Genomic DNA, 20,237 nt, shown 5'->3' on the forward strand with positions numbered 1-20,237 from the left:
ACGCGCTCGGCCCACGTGACCTCAGGACAACAGGTGGGGCCACGTGGGGAGCCGTCGACGGAAGGCGACTCGCGTCCGCCCCCTTGCGGTGTCGGCACGCGGTGACGGAGCGCGTGGCTCGCACGAGGACGGTTGGAAGTTCGCCAATCATCATCCCCGTCCTGTGCGGGGTAGATAAACTGAGTGCAGTACCCCCACTATGTTGGGTAGGACGATGAACGGCGATTTGTCCGGCCATAGCAGTGTGGAATTTCCACCACCGGGCTGTCAACGTGTAGATGCAGGCACCGATGCCTCGATTCATAATTTTCCCACGAGATCACCGACACGCTTTGACCGCAGGGGCTTTTTCTAACTGTCGGTTCGAGCCCACGCGGCCACCCTGGTTAATACCGCGCGCTCTGTGTACGTGCAGGTTGGAGTGTGTGCGGTGCGGACCGGCCGGGGTGCGGTGGCGCTACCGCTTGCGGGTGACGGTGGCGGTGTTGGGGCCCGCCGGGGAGGGGCCCACCGGCCACGGGGCGGGTGGTGGTGGTGGTGGTGGGGGTGGTGGGGGGCGGGAGGTCACCCCGCGACCTCTAGCCTCCATCACGGTGTTTGGCCCCTGCCTGGATGAGTTCATGGGAGGCCCAGCACCCACTTTTAGACGGTGAGATCACACGCACACACGCACACACACACAATCACTCGCATAATCTTCTAGCAAAACAAACGAACGGACCATTATTTTGTTTCACGTATTTCCATCTCCGCACATGAACAATGCAAGCGTTTTTATTCTTCACCCATCCCATCAGCGGCACGGTCTAACGCAAGTGCATCACTTCAGCAGCAGCAGCAGCGATTCGGTACAATCAAACTCTGGACCGCCTTTGACATCCAGTGTCTCATCAGCAAGAGTCGGGCTCGGCTGGACCCAATGCCGGTGATGTGCGGTGCGGTCCAGTTGCTCTGTGCCGAACCAATGCTGCCGATATGATGCACTCCCAGATTGAATGCCGTGTGTAAAGCAAAGCCGTGATTATGATAAATATTGGGGAGGACACCCCCCCCCCCCCCAATATTCAGATATGCTCAAAATGTCCCCCCCAATATATTGTTGTAAAAATATATTTCTGTTTATATGATCGTAGTTATGGTTGCACTTTATTAATCCTTAATCTCTGCCATTACATACAATGAAACAAGAAAAGCTAAAAAAAGAAAAAAACAGCAATATAATACAATACACACTATCAGACATTATTGTTAAAATTAAATAAAAGTCCATCCCATGTGATAGTGAATTTTTAAATATTTTAGGCAGGAAATTAGTTTTCCAATTTAGATTTTTTTTTTTCTTGGGGGGGGGGGACCCCCAGACCCCCTGGAAGATTTGCTCCCCCCCAAAGTTGACTCCATGGCTACAGCCTTGCTGTAAAGGAATACTCGTGTGCGTGTGTGTGTGGGTGTTTTATGTGGATGGACGGATATGGGAGTAGCAGGCGGCGTTTACGGACTCTGCTGTGCGTGGTGATGAACGTGGCTTGTCGTGCTCGTGGGGGGAGCGGTGGCGCAGTGGTTAGCGCGCGCTGCGCCGCTACGTACGAACCCGTCGACCCGCGTTCGATTACCCCGCTCGTGGCCTCCGACACCGTTGTCCATGATCTCAATCGGCCCTGGCCCTCCCCCGGCACAGCGTTCTTCATTGCAAGGCCCGCGGGCCACTGGCGGACCCTGGTTGCCTGTAGTGCGGCCCCTAAACCTGCGGCCCCTGACAATCACGCAGTAAGTGACAAGACCTCCCATCGTCGTCGTCATCGCCGCCGTGCTGTCAAACCCCCAATGGTTCCCAATTGTGCGGCGGCCCTCCTCACGGCCGACGATGTCTCATCGGCGAAGGTGGGCCGCCCGCCCCTCTGAAAGCGAGCGACAAACGCTGCCCCAGTCCGACTCGACCTTGGTACGAGTACCCGGTGCGACGTGTGAACGTCAGCGCTGGGGAGACAAAGGTTGCCGTGCTCGGTGCTTGCCGTGCCACCCCCCCCCCCCCTCGTGAGCCGTGCCGGCCACGGCTCGCGAACAGCGCTTGCCCCAACAGTCTGTCGAAGGCTACACGGCAGAGGTCGCAACCGGGTACCCGATACCCGTACCCTACCCGATACCCGGCCGGGTACGGGTACCCGTTTGTGACCCTGGTGCGGCCGGTTACGGGTAAGGAATCAAAACCCGTTTGCGACCTCTGCTACACGGTGGGTGTGTAATCTTCGTCTTTGTTCTGCAGGGCGGTGATGAGCGTGTGGAGAGGGGAGGGAGATCACGGGGAGGGGGCCGGTGGCCGCGGGCCCATGGGGGAGCCCTGGGCCCTGCTGTGCTGCGCCACCGAACAGTTCTTTGTGGGGCGAACGTTCATCTTCGGCCTGCAGGTGAGGGTCCTGCAGGGTGGGCCAGAAGTCAGGGCACGTTGGGTTGTTGTTGTTGTACAGGGTGGGCCCAAAGCCAGAACACGTTGGGTTGTTGTTGTTGTTGTACAGGGTGGGCCAGAAGTCAGGTCACATTGGGTTGTTGTTGTACAGGGTGGGCCCAAAAGCCAGGTCACATTGGGTTGTTGTTGTTGTTGTTCAGGGTGGGCCCAAATCCAGGTCACATTGGGTTGTTGTTGTAGACGGTGGGCCAGAAGTCAGGTCACATTGGGTTGTTGTTGTACAGAGTGGGCCCAAAAGCCAGGTCACGTTGGGTTGTTGTTGTGCAGGGTGGGCCTCCGCATTTAGAATCAACATCTGTTGAGAGTAGTTGGCTGCTATAAATGTCCACATGATAAGCCACCTCGTTGAGCTGTCATGTGTTGCCAGGTCGTTTCTCAAGAAGAACAAGAGCTACATTGTAGCTCAGTGGGCCTTACCTGGTCAAATAAATTTACGTTTTTTTTAGTTTTCACCACTCCGCCATCACCGCTCCGACATAAATTTTCTCTACCCCCCCTCCGCCCCCCACCACTCCTAGCCCCCCTCTCGCCCACACAGAGCCCCCCACCGTACGAGCTTCGTGGCTTCCCACCTGTGGTGCACGCAGCCTCTCTCCCGCGGACTCACCGTGCTCGCCATCGTGAAGCGGCTCGCTCAGGTGCGGGGTTTCATTGAGGAAGCTGCGTGTTGTTGACTTGGGGTGGACTGTTGTTGTTGTTGTTGTGCCTTGCAAAACAACAAGGGGATTCTCATAATGCACACCGCACACACCATCATACAGCACACACCACAGACACCATCATACCACACACACCATCATACCACACACACCATCATACAATGCATACCACACACACCACACACACCATCATACCATAAACACCACAGACACCATCATGCAACACACACCATCATACAATGCATACAATACACACCACAAACACCATCATACAACACACACCACACACACCATCATACAACAAACACCATCATACAATGCATACCACACACACCACACACCATCATACCATACACACCACAAACACCATCATGCAACACACACCATCATACAATGCATACAATACACACCACAAACACCATCATACAACACACACCACACACACCATGATACCATACACACCACAAACACCATCATACAACACACACCACATACAGCATCATACAACACACACACCACACACTTTCATCCATACCACGTGCAATGTTTCTATATCAGACCATGCCAACAGGTGGCAGCCGTAGCCACCACGTGGTGTGTCTGTGTGGGGAGCGGTGGCACGGTGGTTAACTCACTGCCGCTACAAACCCGGCGACCCCAATTCGATTCCCTGGTGTGATGTGAAAGCATCAGCACTGGGGTTACAAAGGCGGCCGAGCGGGACTTGTGCCGGCCACCCCACCCCCTCGCTAACAGCACTTGCCCCAACAGTCTGTTGAGACTATATAGGTAGGGGGCATCTTTGTCTTTGTACTTATCCAGATGAATCACAACTCAGTCTCTCCGCGAGTCTCGTGAGTTCTCTGTGCGATGCCTAATAATTGTTCATCGTCGTCATCATCGTCGTCGTCGTTGTCATCGTCATCATACCGATGTTGACCCCCATCAGCCACGTGACACCCCGCCCCTCTCACCCACAGCAGGTGTCACCTCGTGACCTCCACCGCTTGACCCCGGGCCAGGAGGAGGAGGAGGAGGTGTGGACGTGGGGGGCGCCGTCTGACGAGGTCGAGGCGATGGTTGAGGAGGTGGAGGAGGAGGTGGAGGTGGAGGAGGAGATTGAGGAGGAGGTGGAGGAGGACGCTGCATCAGTGCTCAGCCTGCATCAGGCCTCCCTCTTCTTTTCATCTCCATCGACCTCTTCGTCATCGCTCTCGTCACCTCGTCGCAGGCTCTCGTCACCTCGTCGCAGGCTCTCGTCGTGGTGCGGGCGGAGAGGGGGGGGGCAGGGCTACCACCACCCCCGGACCCCCCTGGACGTCGCGTCCGCTGGAGCCGGCCCTGCTGCCGGGGGCTGCAACGATGGCGATGATGATGGCGACGATGGTGGTGGTGGTGGTGGTGATGTGGAATTGTCAGCAGAACTTTTTCCAAGTGACATGAGCCACGCCGGCAGATGGAACCACAGTGGCCCTGCAGCAGCTGATGGTGGTGATGGTGGCGATGGTGGTGAAGGTGGTGATGGTTATAGTGGAAGTTGTGGTGATGATGATGGTGACGGTTATAATGATGGTGGTCATGATTGTGTTGAAAACGGCGATGGAGGTGGGGACGGTAGTGGGGATGTTGTAGGTGGTGACAGTGATGGTGGTTGTGATGGTGGTGCTGCTGCTGGTGGTGGTAACGGTTATAATGATGGTGGTGATGTTGATGGTGGTGATGTTGATGGTGGTGATGTTGATGGTGGTGATGTTGATGGTGGTGATGTTGATGGGACAGACATCCCACGCTGCCAGTCGACGCCGTTAGCCACTCAACTCTGGTGGGGGGGGATCGTGGCCACCCCACGTCACACCCCACGTCACACCCCACGTCACACTCCGCGTCACACCCCACGTCACACCCTCCGTCACACCACTCCACAGCACAGCCAGCCACACCACACCCCACGTCACACCCCACGTCACACCCCACGTCACACCCCACGTCACACCCCATGTCACACCCCATGTCACACCCCGCGTCACACCCCACGTCACACCCCGCCGGGGGAGGGTGGGGGTCTCTCCCCAGATCTGTTCAGTGAGGGGGGCTCCTGGGACTGGGGGTGAGTGCGGGGGGGGGGAGCATAGGGGGTACAGTACAACGTCACACGTCCGCCTCGACCGAGTAACCACACGCGGTAATGGAGTCTCGCCGGTTGCTGGGTAACGGGGTTTCACTGGTTGCTAGGTAACGGGGTTTCGCTGGTTGCTAGGTAACGGAGTGTTGCTGGGTTCAGAGTCTCGCTGGTTGCTAGGTAACGGGGTTTCACTGGTTGCTGGGTTCGGAGTCTCGCTGGTTGCTAGGTAGCGGGGTCTCGCTGGCTATCAGGGTCTCGCTGGTTGCCAGGGTAACGGGGTCTCGCTAGTTGCCGGGATAACGGTTTTGCTGGTTACCGTGGTAACGGTCTCGCTGGTTGCTGGGGTAACGGGGTCTCAATTGTTGCTGGGCAACGGGATCTCGCTGTCTGCTGGGTAACTGGGTCTCGCTGTTTACCGAGGTAACGGTGTCTCGCTGGCTAAAGGGGTCTTGCTGGTTGCCGGGGTAACGGGGTCTCGCTAGTTGCCGGGATAACGGTTTTGCTGGTTACCGGGGTAACGGTCTCGCTGGTTGCTGGGGTAACGGGGTCTCACTTGTTGCTGGGCAACGGGATCTCGCTGTCTGCTGGGTAACTGGGTCTCGCTGTTTACCGGGGTAATGGTGTCTCGCTGGCTAAAGGGGTCTTGCTGGTTGCCGGGGTAACGGGGTCTCGCTGGTTACCGGGGTAACGATCTTGCTGTCCGCTGGCCGGGTGGCCTGCGGGGTTGAGTGTTGTGGGTGGCGGAGCTCGTGACGGAGCGGGCTCGTGTGGGGGAGCGGTGTTACCCCCTCGCCCCTCGCTCTGATGTCCAACTCGGCGAGTCGCGAGGAGACCCCGAGCCACCTCCGACGACGACGACGAGGAGGAGGAAGAGGGAGCTCGATCGGCCGCGTCGACCGCCACCTCGTCGGGTGGTGGAGGGCTCGTGACGCTACCGCGTGGCCCGAGAGCCACGCGTGGTTGGTGGTGGTGGTGGAGGTGGAGGTGGTGGTGGTGGTGGTGGATGGTGGAGGGGGTGGTGGTGGTTGGTGGTTGGTGGTGGCGGTGGCGGTGGCGGTGGCGGTGGCGGTGGCGGCGGTGGAGTTGGAGGTGGTGGTGGTGGTGGAGGTGGTGGAGGAGGTGGTGGTGGTGGTGGAGGTGGTGGTGGAGGTGGTGGTGGGTGGTGGAGGTGGTGGAGGAGCGTCGATCCGGGGTCGCTTTCTTCACACGGCTCCACCGAGTCAAATTGATGCCGTGGCTACAGGTGGAGGTGGTTGTTTTTATTTCGCCAATAAACTAATACGAGAGAGGCACGTGGTGTTGTGATAAAATGTCTTGTTGGGGTGGGGGGGTGTGTTGTGATGTCATGTAATGCGTCATCGTCACGTGGTGCTTGTGACGTCATGATGTGATGAAATGTGTTGTGATGCGATGTTGGGGGGGGTGTTGTGATGTCATGTAATGCGTCATCGTGACGTGGCGTTTGTGACGTCATGATGATGTTGTGATGCCGTTTCTTCGACGGTCATCACGATCGCCATCGCTCACCCCGCATGCACCACGCAACTCACCTGGTGAGGGCCTGGCAAGCCCCGGGGGGGGCGGGGGGCGGGGAGTTACCCATCCAACTACTAACCAGGCTCGGCCCTGCTTAGCTTCTGAGCTCCAGGCAGAGCGGGGTGCATTGTGGGGTGCGTGCGAGTCTGTGGCGAGGGGTCTGCGTCTCCTCCATCCGTTCCCCGTCTCGTCTCGCCCTCCATCGTTTATCTCGACACATTCGCCGGCTGAATGTCACGATGGGCGACGGGTTCCATGCACGTGTGTGTTGAACTTCTTTCGCACCGGACGTAGCCACCAGCCGTGCTATATCGGGGGTTGTAGGGTCAGCCTGCGTCTATGCCCGTCTATGGGTTTCCGTGCGAGTCTATGGGTCACTGTGTGTGAGTGTAGAGGTATCTGTGTGAGTCTATGGGTCTCTGTGGGTATATGTGAGTCTATGGGTCTCTGTGTGAGTCTATGGGTCTATGTGTGAGTCTATGGGTCTCTGTGTGAGTTTATGGGTCTCTGTGTGAGTCTATGGGTCTCTGTGGGTATATGTGAGTCTATGGGTCTCTGTGTGAGTCTATGGGTCTCTGTGTGAGTCTATGGGTCTATGTGTGAGTCTATGGGTCTCTGTGTGAGTTTATGGGTCTCTGTGTGAGTCTATGGGTCTCTGTGGGTATATGTGAGTCTATGGGTCTCTGTGTGAGTATATGGGTCTCTGTGTGAGTCTATGGGTATCTGTGTGAGTCTGGGTCTCTGTGTGAGTCTATGGGTCTATGTGAGTCTGTGTGAGTCTATGGGTCTCTGTGGGTCTCTGTGAGTCTATGGATCTCTGTGAGTCTATGGGTCTCTGTGAGTCTATGGGTCTCTGCGAGTCTATGGGTCTCTGTGAGTCTATGGGTCTCTGTGAGTCTATGGGTTTCTGTGGGTCTCTGTGAGTATATGGGTCTCTGTGAGTCTATGGGTCTTCTTTGGACTAAGTGTGTGCGTTGCTGTATGGTGCTCTGTGAGTCTATAGGTCTCTGTGGGTCTCTGCGAGTCGATGGGTCTCTCTGTGAGTCTATGGGTCTCTGTGGGTCTCTGTGAGTCTATGGGTCTCTGTGAGTCTATGGGTCTTTGTGAGTCTATGGGTCTCTGTGCGTCTATGGGTCTCTATGAGTCTATTGGTCTCTGTGAGTCTATGGGTCTCTGTGGGTCTCTGTGAGTCTATGGGTCTCTGCGAGACGGGACGATGTTCGCAGTGGTCTGAGTGAGGATGTTGAACACGACGGGACTGGTGACAATGCCGTGGTGGTGCTGACGATGACGACGACGACGATGAGGACAGTGTCCATTGCCCAACGTCAGCCGCTGACGGGTGACGTCAGAGCGCGTCCTCCCTGTCGCAACGCCCCGAGGCTTGGGCCTGAGCCAGGTGAGAGGGCCCCCCCCCATCTCGTCCCCTCCCCACGAGAGGCATCGCTGGACGAGTCAACATTTTTTTTAATGTCACACGCGGGACCCGTTTTGTTTTGCTCGTGTCACGAAGTATTAGCAAATAAGAATAGGGTCGTTTTACCCTTTCTCGGCAATAAAACCGGAGTTGTGCTAAGATTTCGATTTAAAGCTTTCGTGACTGCAGGGATTCATCTTCTTGGTTCTTTCGGTAAAGTCACGTAGAAGAGAAATAATAAAAAATAAAATAATTCTCACGACGTTTCGGCCACAACACAAGCAGCCGTCCTCAGGTGAAGAACAGGTCTGTCGGGATGACAGCGTCTGAATGAAACACCCCAGGGCTTGGAGCGTATATTTAAGCTGGGTTATTTCCCTTCTACGTGACTTTACCGAAAGAACCAAGAAGATGAATCCCTGCAGTCACGAAAGAAGCTTTAAATCGAAATTTAAAATCTTAACATAACTCCTGCTTCATTGCTACAAAGGGTGAAACGCCCCTATTCTTGCTTGATTTTAAACTTTCGTAATTTAAAATATTAAATTTTATACCCACGTGACTTTACCGACAGAACCAAGGAGTTGTTATTTTTATTTGTTATTTTTGACACTTTAAAAAAAATGTAATTCTCAAAAGTTCGCTCCGTCCCCAATTGGGGGCTACGCTGTTTTATGCATGGGGCTCTATAGGAGGGCCATTGCCCGAAACGTCGCCCGTTGTGTTTTTTTGTGTGTAATTAATTGTAAGGCCCCGCGCACAGTGGACGGCATTGATGAACACGCAGACTTCTCGATGGCTTTTTAATAACCGGTAACCGCTAGGGAAAACCGGTTAATGCTCAAACTTGGTTTGAAGCTTCCGTGACTGGTTCTTTCGGTAAAGTCTCGTAGAAAGAGAAAATAACTTAAATACTCGAGTACGACGTTTCGGTCGCAACACGAGCAACCGTCGTCAGGGAGAACTACATTTGACTCTCGATCCGCAGAGGCCACCGGTTCGATTCCAGCTCCCAGCGCGGTATTTGAGACAATGGGGGAGGGGGAGGGGTGGGGGTGGGGGTGGGTTTCAATCGGTGCAACCATTGCCAAAATTGCAACGGAATCGGTTACCGGTTCGTGAATGCTCCGAACCGGTAACCGATATCTGATATCGGTTTCGCCCGGCGAACAACTACGCCCCTCTCCCCAGCTCACAAACTCCCCCCAACCCCCCATCCTCCTCCCACCGCCATCCCTCCCGCCCCCCCCGCGAACCTCGCTCCACATCCCAGACTCCGACACTGCTGCCATCACGCGGGGAGCAGCAGTAGCAGCAGTACCAGCACCAGCAGCAGCAGCAGTAGTAGCAGTACCAGCAGCAGTAGCAGCAGTACCAGCAGCAGTATCAGTATCAGCAGCAGTAGTAGCATCAGCAGCAGCAGTAGCAGCAGCAGCATCAGCAGCAGCAGTATCAGCATCAGCAGCAGTGACAACCATCATCCTGCCCCCACACGTGGAGCGGGCTCGGCACGTGACGAGGGGGGAGGAGCTTCGGACAGGTGAGTGGGAGACGCGGGTGAGAAATTCACGTGGGAGACGCGGGTGGGAGATGCGGGTGAGAGATGCGGGTGGGAGACACGGGTGGGAGATGCGGGTGAGAGATTCACGTGGGAGGTGCGGGTGGGAGATGCAGGTGGGAGACACGGGTGGGAGATTCATGTGGGAGATGCGGGTGGGAGATGCGGGTGGGAGATGCGGGTGGGAGATGCTGGTGAGAAATTCACGTGGGAGGTGCGGGTGGGAGATGCGGGTGAGAGATGCGGGTGAGAGATTCACGTGGGAGGTGCGGGTGGGAGATGCGGGTGGGAGATGCTGGTGAGAAATTCACGTGGGAGGTGCGGGTGGGAGATGCGGGTGAGAGATGCGGGTGGGAGATTCATGTGGGAGATGCGGGTGGGAGATGCGGGTGAGAGATGCAGGTGCGTGGCTGTAACACGTGGGAGATGCTCTTGGGAGGTACGGTGGGTGGGAGACACGGGTGGGAGATGCAGGTGGTAGAGAAAGGTGTGTGGGAGATACGGGTGGGAGATACGGGTGGGATAGAGTCCGATCTGAGCCCTAAGCGACAACGTTAATGGGACGGTTCCAACGTTGTTTTGTTTACTGCACGACCGACACACAAACAACAACAACAACAGCCATACAGAGAGATCTGTGTAACGTTTATATCGTGACATTTAAGAAGAACAAAGCACAACAGACCGTAGGGGCAAGTGCTGTTAGCGAGTAGCAGCACCTATGAAGGCCGGCACGGCACACGAGGGGGTGGGTGGCGAACGCCACGCCCGGCCGCCTTTGTCTCCCCAGTGACGAGTCGACCTAGGGGAGGCACCAGAACTGTTTCAGATAATCGTCACCCAGAGCTGAAGTCGATGTATGTGTGTGTATGATTCTGTGTGTGTGTCTATGATTCTGTGTGTCTATTATTCTGTGTATTTGTGTCTATGATTGTGTGTGTATGTGTTTCTATGATTATGTGTGTGTGTATGATTCTCGGTGTTTGTGTCTATGATTCTGTATGTGTCTGATTCTGTGTGTACGTAGGTCTATAATTATGTGTGTCTATGATTCTGTGTGTATGTGTCTATAATTCTGAATGTGCCTATGATTATGTATGTGTCAATGATTGTGTGTGTATGTGTGTCTATGATTCTGTGTGTCTATGATTGTGTATGTCTGTCTATGATTGTGTATGTGTGTCTGATTCTATCATCATCACCATGGTGATGATGTTGACTACCTCGCCTGGTCTACAGGAGGTCGTGGGTTCGATCCCGACCCTGACGCCTGCTGCTGTACATTTGGAGTCTTTGGGTCTCTCTCCCCGTGGTCGCGTGGATTTTGTCTCCGACTCCTCCGGTCCCCCCCCCCCTTCCTCCTCCTCCACCACCACATTAAGAAGGAGACATCAACGCGTTTGGGGCAACTTTGGCTGCTGCTATGCATTGGCACGCGGTGATGATGGCGATGACGACGACGACGAGGAGCCGATCCTCTTTGGCGAGATGATTCTCCTATTCTTAGGTTTTTTCTGTAAAGTCACGTAGTAAAACATTAAAATTAATAAAAGTAAAATAAAAATAAAAATCACGACGTTTCGGAGGCAACACAAGCCTCCGTCTTCAGGTGGAACCGTCACAGCCACGACAGCTGTATCAAGTAAATGAGAGATTGCAGGAGCTACCACTCCGTTTATATAATGGTTGGAGAGGGGGGGGAGGGGCAAGTGCAGCACACTTTTTATATAAACGGAGTGGTAGCTCCTGCAATCTCTCATTTACTTGATACAGCTGTCGTGGCTGTGACGGTTCCACCTGAAGACGGGGAGGCTTGTGTTGCCTCCGAAACGTCGTGATTTTTATTTTTATTTTATTTTACTTTTATTAATTTTAATGTTTTACCTACGTGACTTTACCGAAACAACCTAAGAATATGAATCCTTGCAGTCACGAAAGCTTCAAATCGAGATGATTATCGTTCGTGAGTGCAGCGTCGCCCGTGACAGGTCTGTGGAGGAGGGCCTTTACCTGGTTACAAAACAAATACAAATTGATTGGGGCTTTCGCTAAAGTCGCGTAGATAGGTTCAAAGAAAATCAACAAAAAATAACAACAACAAAACTACGACGTTTCGATCGCGACACAAGCAATCGTCATCAGGAGAGAAATAAAATAACAAATTACCAAAAAATTTGACATTCTAAGCACGGAGCGGCAGCGAATTGGGGAAGAGATCGTGTGGAGGAAGGGGGGGTGGTGGTGGTGGTGGGGGTCCATGCGTATCCCTGGAAAGGGGGTCTACAATGGGATCGCCCCCCCCCCACCAGCGTTTTGTCGCAAGTGGAAAGTTGCCGTTGTGTGTCGCAAGCGGTCAGAGTTTTGAAATATGATTGTCTGCTTGGCGATCCCACAAACTGCGTGCGTGTGTGTTAGCACGTGTGTGTGTTAGTACGTGTGTGTTAGCACGTGTGTGTGTGTGTTAGCACGTGTGTTAGCACGTGTGTGTCTGTGTGTTAGCACGTGTGTGTCTGTGTGTTAGCACGTGTGTGTGTGTTAGCACGTGTGTGTCTGTGTGTGTTGGCACGTGTGTGTCTGTGTGTGTTAGCACGTGTGTGTGTGTGTGTTAGCACGTGTGTGTGTGTGTGTTAGCACGTGTGTGTGTGTGTTAGCACGTGCGTGTGTGTGTGTTAGCACGTGTGTGTGTGTTAGCACGTGCGTGTGTGTGTGTTAGCACGTGTGTGTGTGTTAGCACGTGTGTGTGTGTGTTAGCACGTGTGTGTGTGTGTGTTAGCACGTGTGTTTGTGTTAGCACGTGTGTGTGTGTGTTAGCACGTGTGTGTGTGTTAGCACGTGCGTGTGTGTGTGTTAGCACGTGTGTGTGTGTGTGTTAGCACGTGTGTGTGTGTGTGTTAGCACGTGTGTTTGTGTTAGCACGTGTGTGTGTGTGTTAGCACGTGTGTGTGTGTTAGCACGTGCGTGTGTGTGTGTTAGCACGTGTGTGTGTGTGTTAGCACGTGTGTGTGTGTGTTAGCACGTGTGTGTGTGTGTTAGCACGTGTGTGTGTGTTAGCACGTGTGTGTGTGTGTGTGTTAGCACGTGCGTGTGTGTGTGTTAGCACGTGTGTGTGTGTGTGTTAGCACGTGTGTGTGTGTGTTAGCACGTGTGTGTGTGTGTTAGCACGTGTGTGTGTGTGTTAGCACGTGTGTTTGTGTGTTAGCACGTGTGTGTGTGTGTTAGCACGTGCGTGTGTGTGTGTTAGCACGTGTGTGTGTGTGTGTTAGCACGTGTGTGTGTGTGTTAGCACGTGTGTGTGTGTGTTAGCACGTGCGTGTGTGTGTGTTAGCACGTGTGTGTGTGTGTGTTAGCACGTGCGTGTGTGTGTTAGCACGTGTGTGTGTGTGTGTTAGCACGTGTGTTTGTGTGTTAGCACGTGTGTGTGTGTGTGTTAGCACGTGTGTGTGTGTTAGCACGTGCGTGTGTGTGTGTTAGCACGTGCGTGTGTGTGTGTTAGCACGTGTGTGTGTGTGTGTTAGCACGTGCGTGTGTGTGTGTTAGCACGTGCGTGTGTGTGTGTTAGCACGTGTGTGTGTGTTAGCACGTGCGTGTGTGTGTGTTAGCACGTGCGTGTGTGTGTGTTAGCACGTGTGTGTGTGTTAGCACGTGTGTGTGTGTGTTAGCACGTGTGTGTGTGTGTTAGCACGTGTGTGTGTGTGTTAGCACGTGCGTGTGTGTGTGTTAGCACGTGTGTGTGTGTTAGCACGTGCGTGTGTGTGTGTTAGCACGTGTGTGTGTGTTAGCACGTGTGTGTGTGTTAGCACGTGCGTGTGTGTGTGTTAGCACGTGTGTGTGTGTTAGCACGTGTGTGTGTGTTAGCACGTGCGTGTGTGTGTGTTAGCACGTGTGTGTGTGTTAGCACGTGTGTGTGTGTGTGTTAGCACGTGTGTGTGTGTGTTAGCACGTGCGTGTGTGTGTGTTAGCACGTGTGTGTGTGTGTTAGCACGTGTGTGTGTGTGTTAGCACGTGTGTGTGTGTGTTAGCACGTGTGTTTGTGTTAGCACGTGTGTGTGTGTGTTAGCACGTGTGTGTGTGTGTGTTAGCACGTGTGTGTGTGTGTGTTAGCACGTGTGTTTGTGTGTGTGTTAGCACGTGTGTGTGTGTTAGCACGTGTGTGTTTGTGTGTGTGTTAGCACGTGTGTGTGTGTTAGCACGTGTGTGTGTGTGTTAGCACGTGTGTGTGTGTGTTAGCACGTGTGTGTGTGTGTTAGCACGTGTGTGTGTGTGTGTTAGCACGTGTGTGTGTCTGTTAGCACGTGTGTGTGTGTTAGCACGTGTGTGTTAGCACGTGTGTGTGTGTTAGCACGTGTGTGTGTGTGTGTGTTAGCACGTGCGTGTGTGTGTGTTAGCACGTGTGTGTGTGTGTTAGCACGTGTGTGTGTGTTAGCACGTGTGTGTGTGTGTTAGCACGTGTGTGTGTCTGTTAGCACGTGTGTGTGTCTGTTAGCACGTGTGTGTGTGTGTTAGCACGTGTGTGTGTGTGTTAGCACGTGTGTGTGTGTTAGCACGTGTGTGTGTCTGTTAGCACGTGTGTGTTAGCACGTGTGTGTGTGTTAGCACGTGTGTGTGTGTTAGCACGTGTGTGTGTGTTAGCACGTGCGTGTGTGTTAGCACGTGTGTGTGTGTGTTAGCACGTGTGTGTTAGCACGTGTGTGTGTGTTAGCACGTGTGTGTGTGTTAGCACGTGTGTGTCTGTGTGTGTTGGCACGTGTGTGTCTGTGTGTGTTAGCACGTGTGTGTGTGTGTGTTAGCACGTGTGTGTGTGTGTGTTAGCACGTGTGTGTGTGTGTTAGCACGTGTGTGTGTGTTAGCACGTGTGTGTCTGTGTGTGTTGGCACGTGTGTGTCTGTGTGTGTTAGCACGTGTGTGTGTGTGTGTTAGCACGTGTGTGTGTGTGTTAGCACGTGCGTGTGTGTGTGTTAGCACGTGTGTGTGTGTTAGCACGTGCGTGTGTGTTAGCACGTGTGTGTGTGTGTTAGCACGTGTGTTTGTGTTAGCACGTGTGTGTGTGTTAGCACGTGTGTGTGTGTGTTAGCACGTGTGTGTGTGTGTTAGCACGTGTGTGTGTGTTAGCACGTGTGTGTGTGTGTTAGCACGTGTGTGTGTGTGTGTTAGCACGTGTGTGTGTGTGTTAGCACGTGTGTTTGTGTGTTAGCACGTGTGTGTGTGTGTTAGCACGTGTGTGTGTGTGTTAGCACGTGTGTGTGTGTGTTAGCACGTGTGTGTGTGTGTTAGCACGTGTGTGTGTGTGTTAGCACGTGTGTGTGTGTTAGCACGTGTGTGTGTGTGTTAGCACGTGTGTGTGTGTGTGTTAGCACGTGTGTGTGTGTGTTAGCACGTGTGTGTGTGTGTTAGCACGTGTGTGTGTGTGTTAGCACGTGTGTGTGTGTGTTAGCACGTGCGTGTGTGTGTTAGCACGTGTGTGTGTGTGTTAGCACGTGTGTGTGTGTGTTAGCACGTGTGTTTGTGTGTTAGCACGTGTGTGTGTGTGTTAGCACGTGTGTGTGTGTGTTAGCACGTGCGTGTGTGTGTGTTAGCACGTGTGTGTGTGTGTGTTAGCACGTGCGTGTGTGTGTTAGCACGTGTGTGTGTGTGTTAGCACGTGCGTGTGTGTGTGTTAGCACGTGTGTGTGTGTGTGTTAGCACGTGCGTGTGTGTGTTAGCACGTGTGTGTGTGTGTGTTAGCACCTGTGTGTGTGTGTTAGCACGTGCGTGTGTGTGTTAGCACGTGTGTGTGTGTGTGTTAGCACGTGTGTGTGTGTGTGTTAGCACGTGCGTGTGTGTGTTAGCACGTGCGTGTGTGTGTTAGCACGTGTGTGTGTGTGTTAGCACGCGTGTGTGTGTGTGTTAGCACCTGTGTGTGTGTGTTAGCACGTGCGTGTGTGTGTTAGCACGTGTGTGTGTGTGTGTGTTAGCACGTGTGTGTGTCTGTTAGCACGTGTGTGTGTGTGTGTGTGTTAGCACGTGTGTGTGTGTGTTAGCACGTGTGTGTGTGTGTTAGCACGTGTGTGTGTGTGTTAGCACGTGCGTGTGTGTGTGTTAGCACGTGTGTGTGTGTGTGTTAGCACGTGCGTGTGTGTGTTAGCACGTGTGTGTGTGTGTTAGCACGTGTGTGTGTGTGTTAGCACGTGCGTGTGTGTGTGTTAGCACGTGTGTGTGTGTGTTAGCACGTGTGTGTGTGTGTTAGCACGTGTGTGTGTGTGTTAGCACGTGTGTTTGTGTTAGCACGTGTGTGTGTGTGTTAGCACGTGTGTGTGTGTGTTAGCACGTGTGTGTGTGTGTTAGCACGTGCGTGTGTGTGTGTTAGCACGTGTGTGTGTGTTAGCACGTGTGTGTGTGTTAGCACGTGTGTGTGTGTGTGTTAGCACGTGTGTGTGTGTTAGCACGTGTGTGTGTGTTAGCACGTGCGTGTGTGTGTGTTAGCACGTGTGTGTGTGTGTTAGCACGTGTGTGTGTGTTAGCACGTGTGTGTGTGTGTTAGCACGTGTGTGTGTGTTAGCACGTGTGTGTGTGTTAGCACGTGCGTGTGTGTGTGTTAGCACGTGTGTGTGTGTGTTAGCACGTGTGTGTGTGTTAGCACGTGTGTGTGTGTTAGCACGTGCGTGTGTGTGTGTTAGCACGTGTGTGTGTGTGTTAGCACGTGCGTGTGTGTGTGTTAGCACGTGTGTGTGTGTTAGCACGTGTGTGTGTGTGTTAGCACGTGTGTGTGTGTGTGTTAGCACGTGTGTGTGTGTGTTAGCATGTGTGTGTGTGTGTTAGCACGTGTGTGTGTGTTAGCACGTGTGTGTGTGTGTTAGCACGTGCGTGTGTGTGTGTTAGCACGTGTGTGTGTGTTAGCACGTGTGTGTGTGTGTGTTAGCACGTGTGTGTGTGTGTGTTAGCACGTGCGTGTGTGTGTGTTAGCATGTGTGTGTGTGTTAGCACGTGTGTGTGTGTGTGTTAGCACGTGTGTGTGTGTGTGTTAGCACGTGTGTGTGTGTGTTAGCACGTGTGTGTGTGTGTGTTAGCACGTGTGTGTGTGTTAGCACGTGCGTGTGTGTGTGTTAGCACGTGTGTGTGTGTTAGCACGTGTGTGTGTGTGTTAGCACGTGTTTGTGTGTGTTAGCACGTGCGTGTGTGTGTGTTAGCACGTGTGTGTGTGTGTTAGCACGTGTGTGTGTGTGTTAGCACGTGTGTGTGTGTGTTAGCACGTGCGTGTGTGTGTTAGCACGTGTGTGTGTGTGTTAGCACGTGTGTGTGTGTGTTAGCACGTGTGTTTGTGTTAGCACGTGTGTGTGTGTGTTAGCACGTGTGTGTGTGTGTTAGCACGTGCGTGTGTGTGTGTTAGCACGTGCGTGTGTGTGTGTTAGCACGTGCGTGTGTGTGTGTTAGCACGTGTGTGTGTGTTAGCACGTGTGTGTGTGTGTGTTAGCACGTGTGTGTGTGTGTGTTAGCACGTGTGTGTGTGTGTGTTAGCACGTGTGTGTGTGTGTGTTAGCACGTGCGTGTGTGTGTGTTAGCACGTGTGCGTGTGTGTGTGTTAGCACGTGTCTGTGTGTGTGTTAGCACGTGTGCGTGTGTGTGTGTGTTAGCACGTGTCTGTGTGTGTGTTAGCACGTGTGTGTGTGTTAGCACGTGTGTCTGTGTGTGTGTTAGCACGTGTGTGTGTGTTAGCACGTGTGTCTGTGTGTGTGTTAGCACGTGTGTGTGTGTTAGCACGTGTGTCTGTGTGTGTGCGGGGAGCGGTGGTGTAGCGGTTAGCGCTGCGCTACGAACCTGGCGACCCGGGTTTGATTCCCGCTCACGGCCAACACCGGTGACGATTATCTGAACCGGTCCTGGGCCTCCCCTAAGTCCACTCAGCCTCTAGGGAGACAAAGGCGGTCGGGCGTGGTGCTGGCCACCCACCGCCTCGTGTACCGTTGCGGCCTTCATAGGTGCTCGCTAACAGCACTTGCCCCTACAGTTTGATAAGGCTATATGGGGGATCTTTATCTTTGTCTAGCGTGTGTGTGTGTAAATTCGTGGCGAGCGCGCTGCTCTATGAACCCGACCACCCGGATGGCTCACGGACAACATCGGTGACGATTATCTGAACTGGGCCTCCCCTAGGTCGACTCAGCCTCAAGTGAGTACCTGGTGCAGTGTGCAGTATACATCGCCACTGGGGAGACAAAGGCGGCCAGGCGTGGGTGCTGGTCACCCACCTCCTCGCGTGCCGTGCCGGCCTACACAGGTGCTGCTCGTGTTTGTCCGGGTGAGTGCGATGGAGTGGAGTAAGAGCGAGTGCGTGTGAGTGTGCGTGTGAGTGTGCGTGTGAGCGTGCGTGTGAGTGTGCGTGTGAGTGTGCGTGTGAGTGTGCGTGTGAGAGTGAGTGCGCGTGTGAGTGTGCGTGTGAGAGTGAGTGTGCGTGTGAGTGTGAGAGCGAGTGTGCGTGTGAGAGTGAGTGTGCGTGTGAGTGTGAGAGCGAGTGTGCGTGTGAATGTGAGTGTGCGTGTGAATGTGAGTGTGCGTGTGAGTGTGCGTTTGAGTGTTTTTGTGAGTGTGCGTGTGAGTGTGCGTGTGAGTGTGCGTGTGAGTGTGCGTGTGAGTGTTTTTGTGAGTGTGCGTGTGAGTGTGCGTGTGAGTGTGCGTGTGAATGTGAGAGCGAGTGTGCGTGTGAATGTGAGAGCGAGTGTGCGTGTGAGTGTGCGTGTGAGTGTGAGTGTTTTTGTGAGTGTGCGTGTGAGTGTGCGTGTGAATGTGAGAGCGAGTGTGCGTGTGAATGTGAGAGCGAGTGTGCGTGTGAGTGTGCGTGTGAGTGTGAGTGTTTTTGTGAGTGTGCGTGTGAGTGTGCGTGTGAGTGTGCGTGTGAATGTGAGAGCGAGTGTGCGTGTGAGAGCGAGTGTGTGTGTGAGTGTGCGTGTGAGTGTGAATGTGAGAGCGAGTGTGCGTGTGAGAGCGAGTGTGCGTGTGAGTGTGCGTGTGAGTGTGAGTGTTTTTGTGAGTGTGCGTGTGAGTGTGCGTGTGAGTGTGCGTGTGAATGTGAGAGCGAGTGTGCGTGTGAGTGTGAGTGTGCGTGTGAGTGTTTTTGTGAGTGTGCGTGTGAATGTGAGAGCGAGTGTGCGTGTGAGTGGGCGTGTGAGAGCGAGTGTTGCGTGTGAGTGTTATTGTGAGTGTTTTTGTGAGTGTGAGTGTGCGTGTGAGAGCGAGTGTGCGTGTGAGTGTGCGTGTGAGTGTGAGAGCGAGTGTGCGTGTGAGTGTGCGTGAGTGTGAGAGCGAGTGTGCGTGTGAGTGTGCATGTGAGTGTGAGAGCGAGTGTGCGTGTGAGTGTGAGAGCGAGTGTGCGTGTGAGTGTTTTTGTGAGTGGAGCGTGTGAGTGTTTTTGTGAGTGGAGCGGTGAGTGGAGCGGTGAGCGCGCTGCGCTGTGAGCCCGACCCCCGGGGTTGATTCCTGCCCACGGTCACAGCAAACACCAACGACGATTGTCTGAACCGGTCCTGGGTCTCTTCCCCCTTAGGTAGACTCGGCCTAAAATGAGTACCTGGTGCACTGGCCCCAACAGCCTGCTTAGGCAATGTGCGGGATCATTGTTTTTTGCTTCTGCGTGTATGTGTGTATGTGTGTGTGTCTATGTTTCTGTGTGTATGTGTGTCTATGATTCTCTGTGTATGTGTGTCTGTATGTGTGTCTGATTCTCTGTGTATGTGTGTCTGGATGTGTGTCTATGATTCTGTGTGTATGTGTGCCTATGATTCTGTGTGTATGTGTGTCTGTGATTCTGTGTGTATGCGTGCCAATGATTATGTGTGTGTGTGCGTGTCTATGAGTCTGTGTGTATGGGTGACTATGATTCTGTGTGTGTGCGTGTTTATGAGTCTGTGTGTATGGGTGACTATGATTCTGTGTGTGTGCGTGCCCACGATTCCGCGTGTCTATGAGTCTGTGTGTATGGGTGTCTTATGAGTCTGTGTGTGTGCGTGTCTATGAGTCTGTGTGTATGTGTGTCTTATGAGTCTGTGTGTGCGTGTTTATGAGTCTGTGTGTATGTGTGACTATGATTCTGTGTGTGTGTGCGTGTTTATGAGTCTGTGTGTATGGGTGACTATGATTCTGTGTGTGTGCGTGTCTATGAGTCTGTGTGTATGGGTGACTATGATTGTGTATGTGTGCGTGTCTATGAGTATGTGTGTATGTGTGACTATGCTTCTGTGTGTGTGCATGTCTATGAGTCTGTGTGTATGTGTGACTATGATTCTGTGTGTGTGCGTGTTTATGAGTCTGTGTGTATGGGTGACTATGATTCTGTGTGTGTGCGTGCCCACGATTCCGCGTGTCTATGAGTCTGTGTGTATGGGTGTCTTATGAGTCTGTGTGTGTGCGTGTCTATGAGTCTGTGTGTATGTGTGTCTTATGAGTCTGTGTGTGTGCGTGTTTATGAGTCTGTGTGTATGTGTGACTATGCTTCTGTGTGTGTGTGCGTGTTT

At 53.3% G+C, this 20,237-nt stretch overlaps 2 protein-coding genes across 2 annotated transcripts in view; one reads left to right on the forward strand and one right to left on the reverse strand.

Annotated features, from left to right (window-relative positions):
* Nucleotides 1-2,286: 2,286 nt before the first annotated feature.
* On the forward strand, nucleotides 2,287-5,933 carry LOC144950946 (uncharacterized). Its single transcript, XM_078881128.1, has 4 exons — nucleotides 2,287-2,405; nucleotides 2,983-3,102; nucleotides 4,107-4,488; nucleotides 5,884-5,933. The coding sequence occupies exons 1-4, from the start codon at nucleotides 2,328-2,330 to the stop codon at nucleotides 5,931-5,933; spliced, it is 630 nt and encodes a 209-aa protein (XP_078737254.1). The 5' UTR covers nucleotides 2,287-2,327.
* A 2,196-nt stretch (nucleotides 5,934-8,129) lies between these two features.
* PDZD11 (PDZ domain containing 11) overlaps nucleotides 8,130-20,237 on the reverse strand; it is a 19,032-nt gene continuing 6,924 nt past the window's right edge. The window contains exon 8 of the mRNA XM_078881129.1: nucleotides 8,130-8,227. Within this exon, the coding sequence (XP_078737255.1) occupies nucleotides 8,130-8,227 (98 nt within the window). The remainder of the gene's footprint in view (nucleotides 8,228-20,237) is intronic.

The sequence above is a fragment of the Lampetra fluviatilis genome, chromosome 60, assembly GCF_964198595.1.
Source record: "Lampetra fluviatilis chromosome 60, kcLamFluv1.1, whole genome shotgun sequence".
In the NCBI taxonomy this organism is placed as follows: Eukaryota; Metazoa; Chordata; class Hyperoartia; order Petromyzontiformes; family Petromyzontidae; genus Lampetra; species Lampetra fluviatilis.

Bases quoted from the DNA above. Each gene is read 5' to 3' on its own strand.
- LOC144950946 (XM_078881128.1), top strand. From the start codon at position 2,328: ATGGGGGAGCCCTGGGCCCTGCTGTGCTGCGCCACCGAACAGTTCTTT. The intron at 3,103-4,106 runs GTGCGGGGTTTC...CACCCACAGCAG, and splicing joins TCGTGAAGCGGCTCGCTCAG to GTGTCACCTCGTGACCTCCA. The intron at 4,489-5,883 runs GCGATGATGATG...CGCTGGCTAAAG, and splicing joins TGCCGGGGGCTGCAACGATG to GGGTCTTGCTGGTTGCCGGG.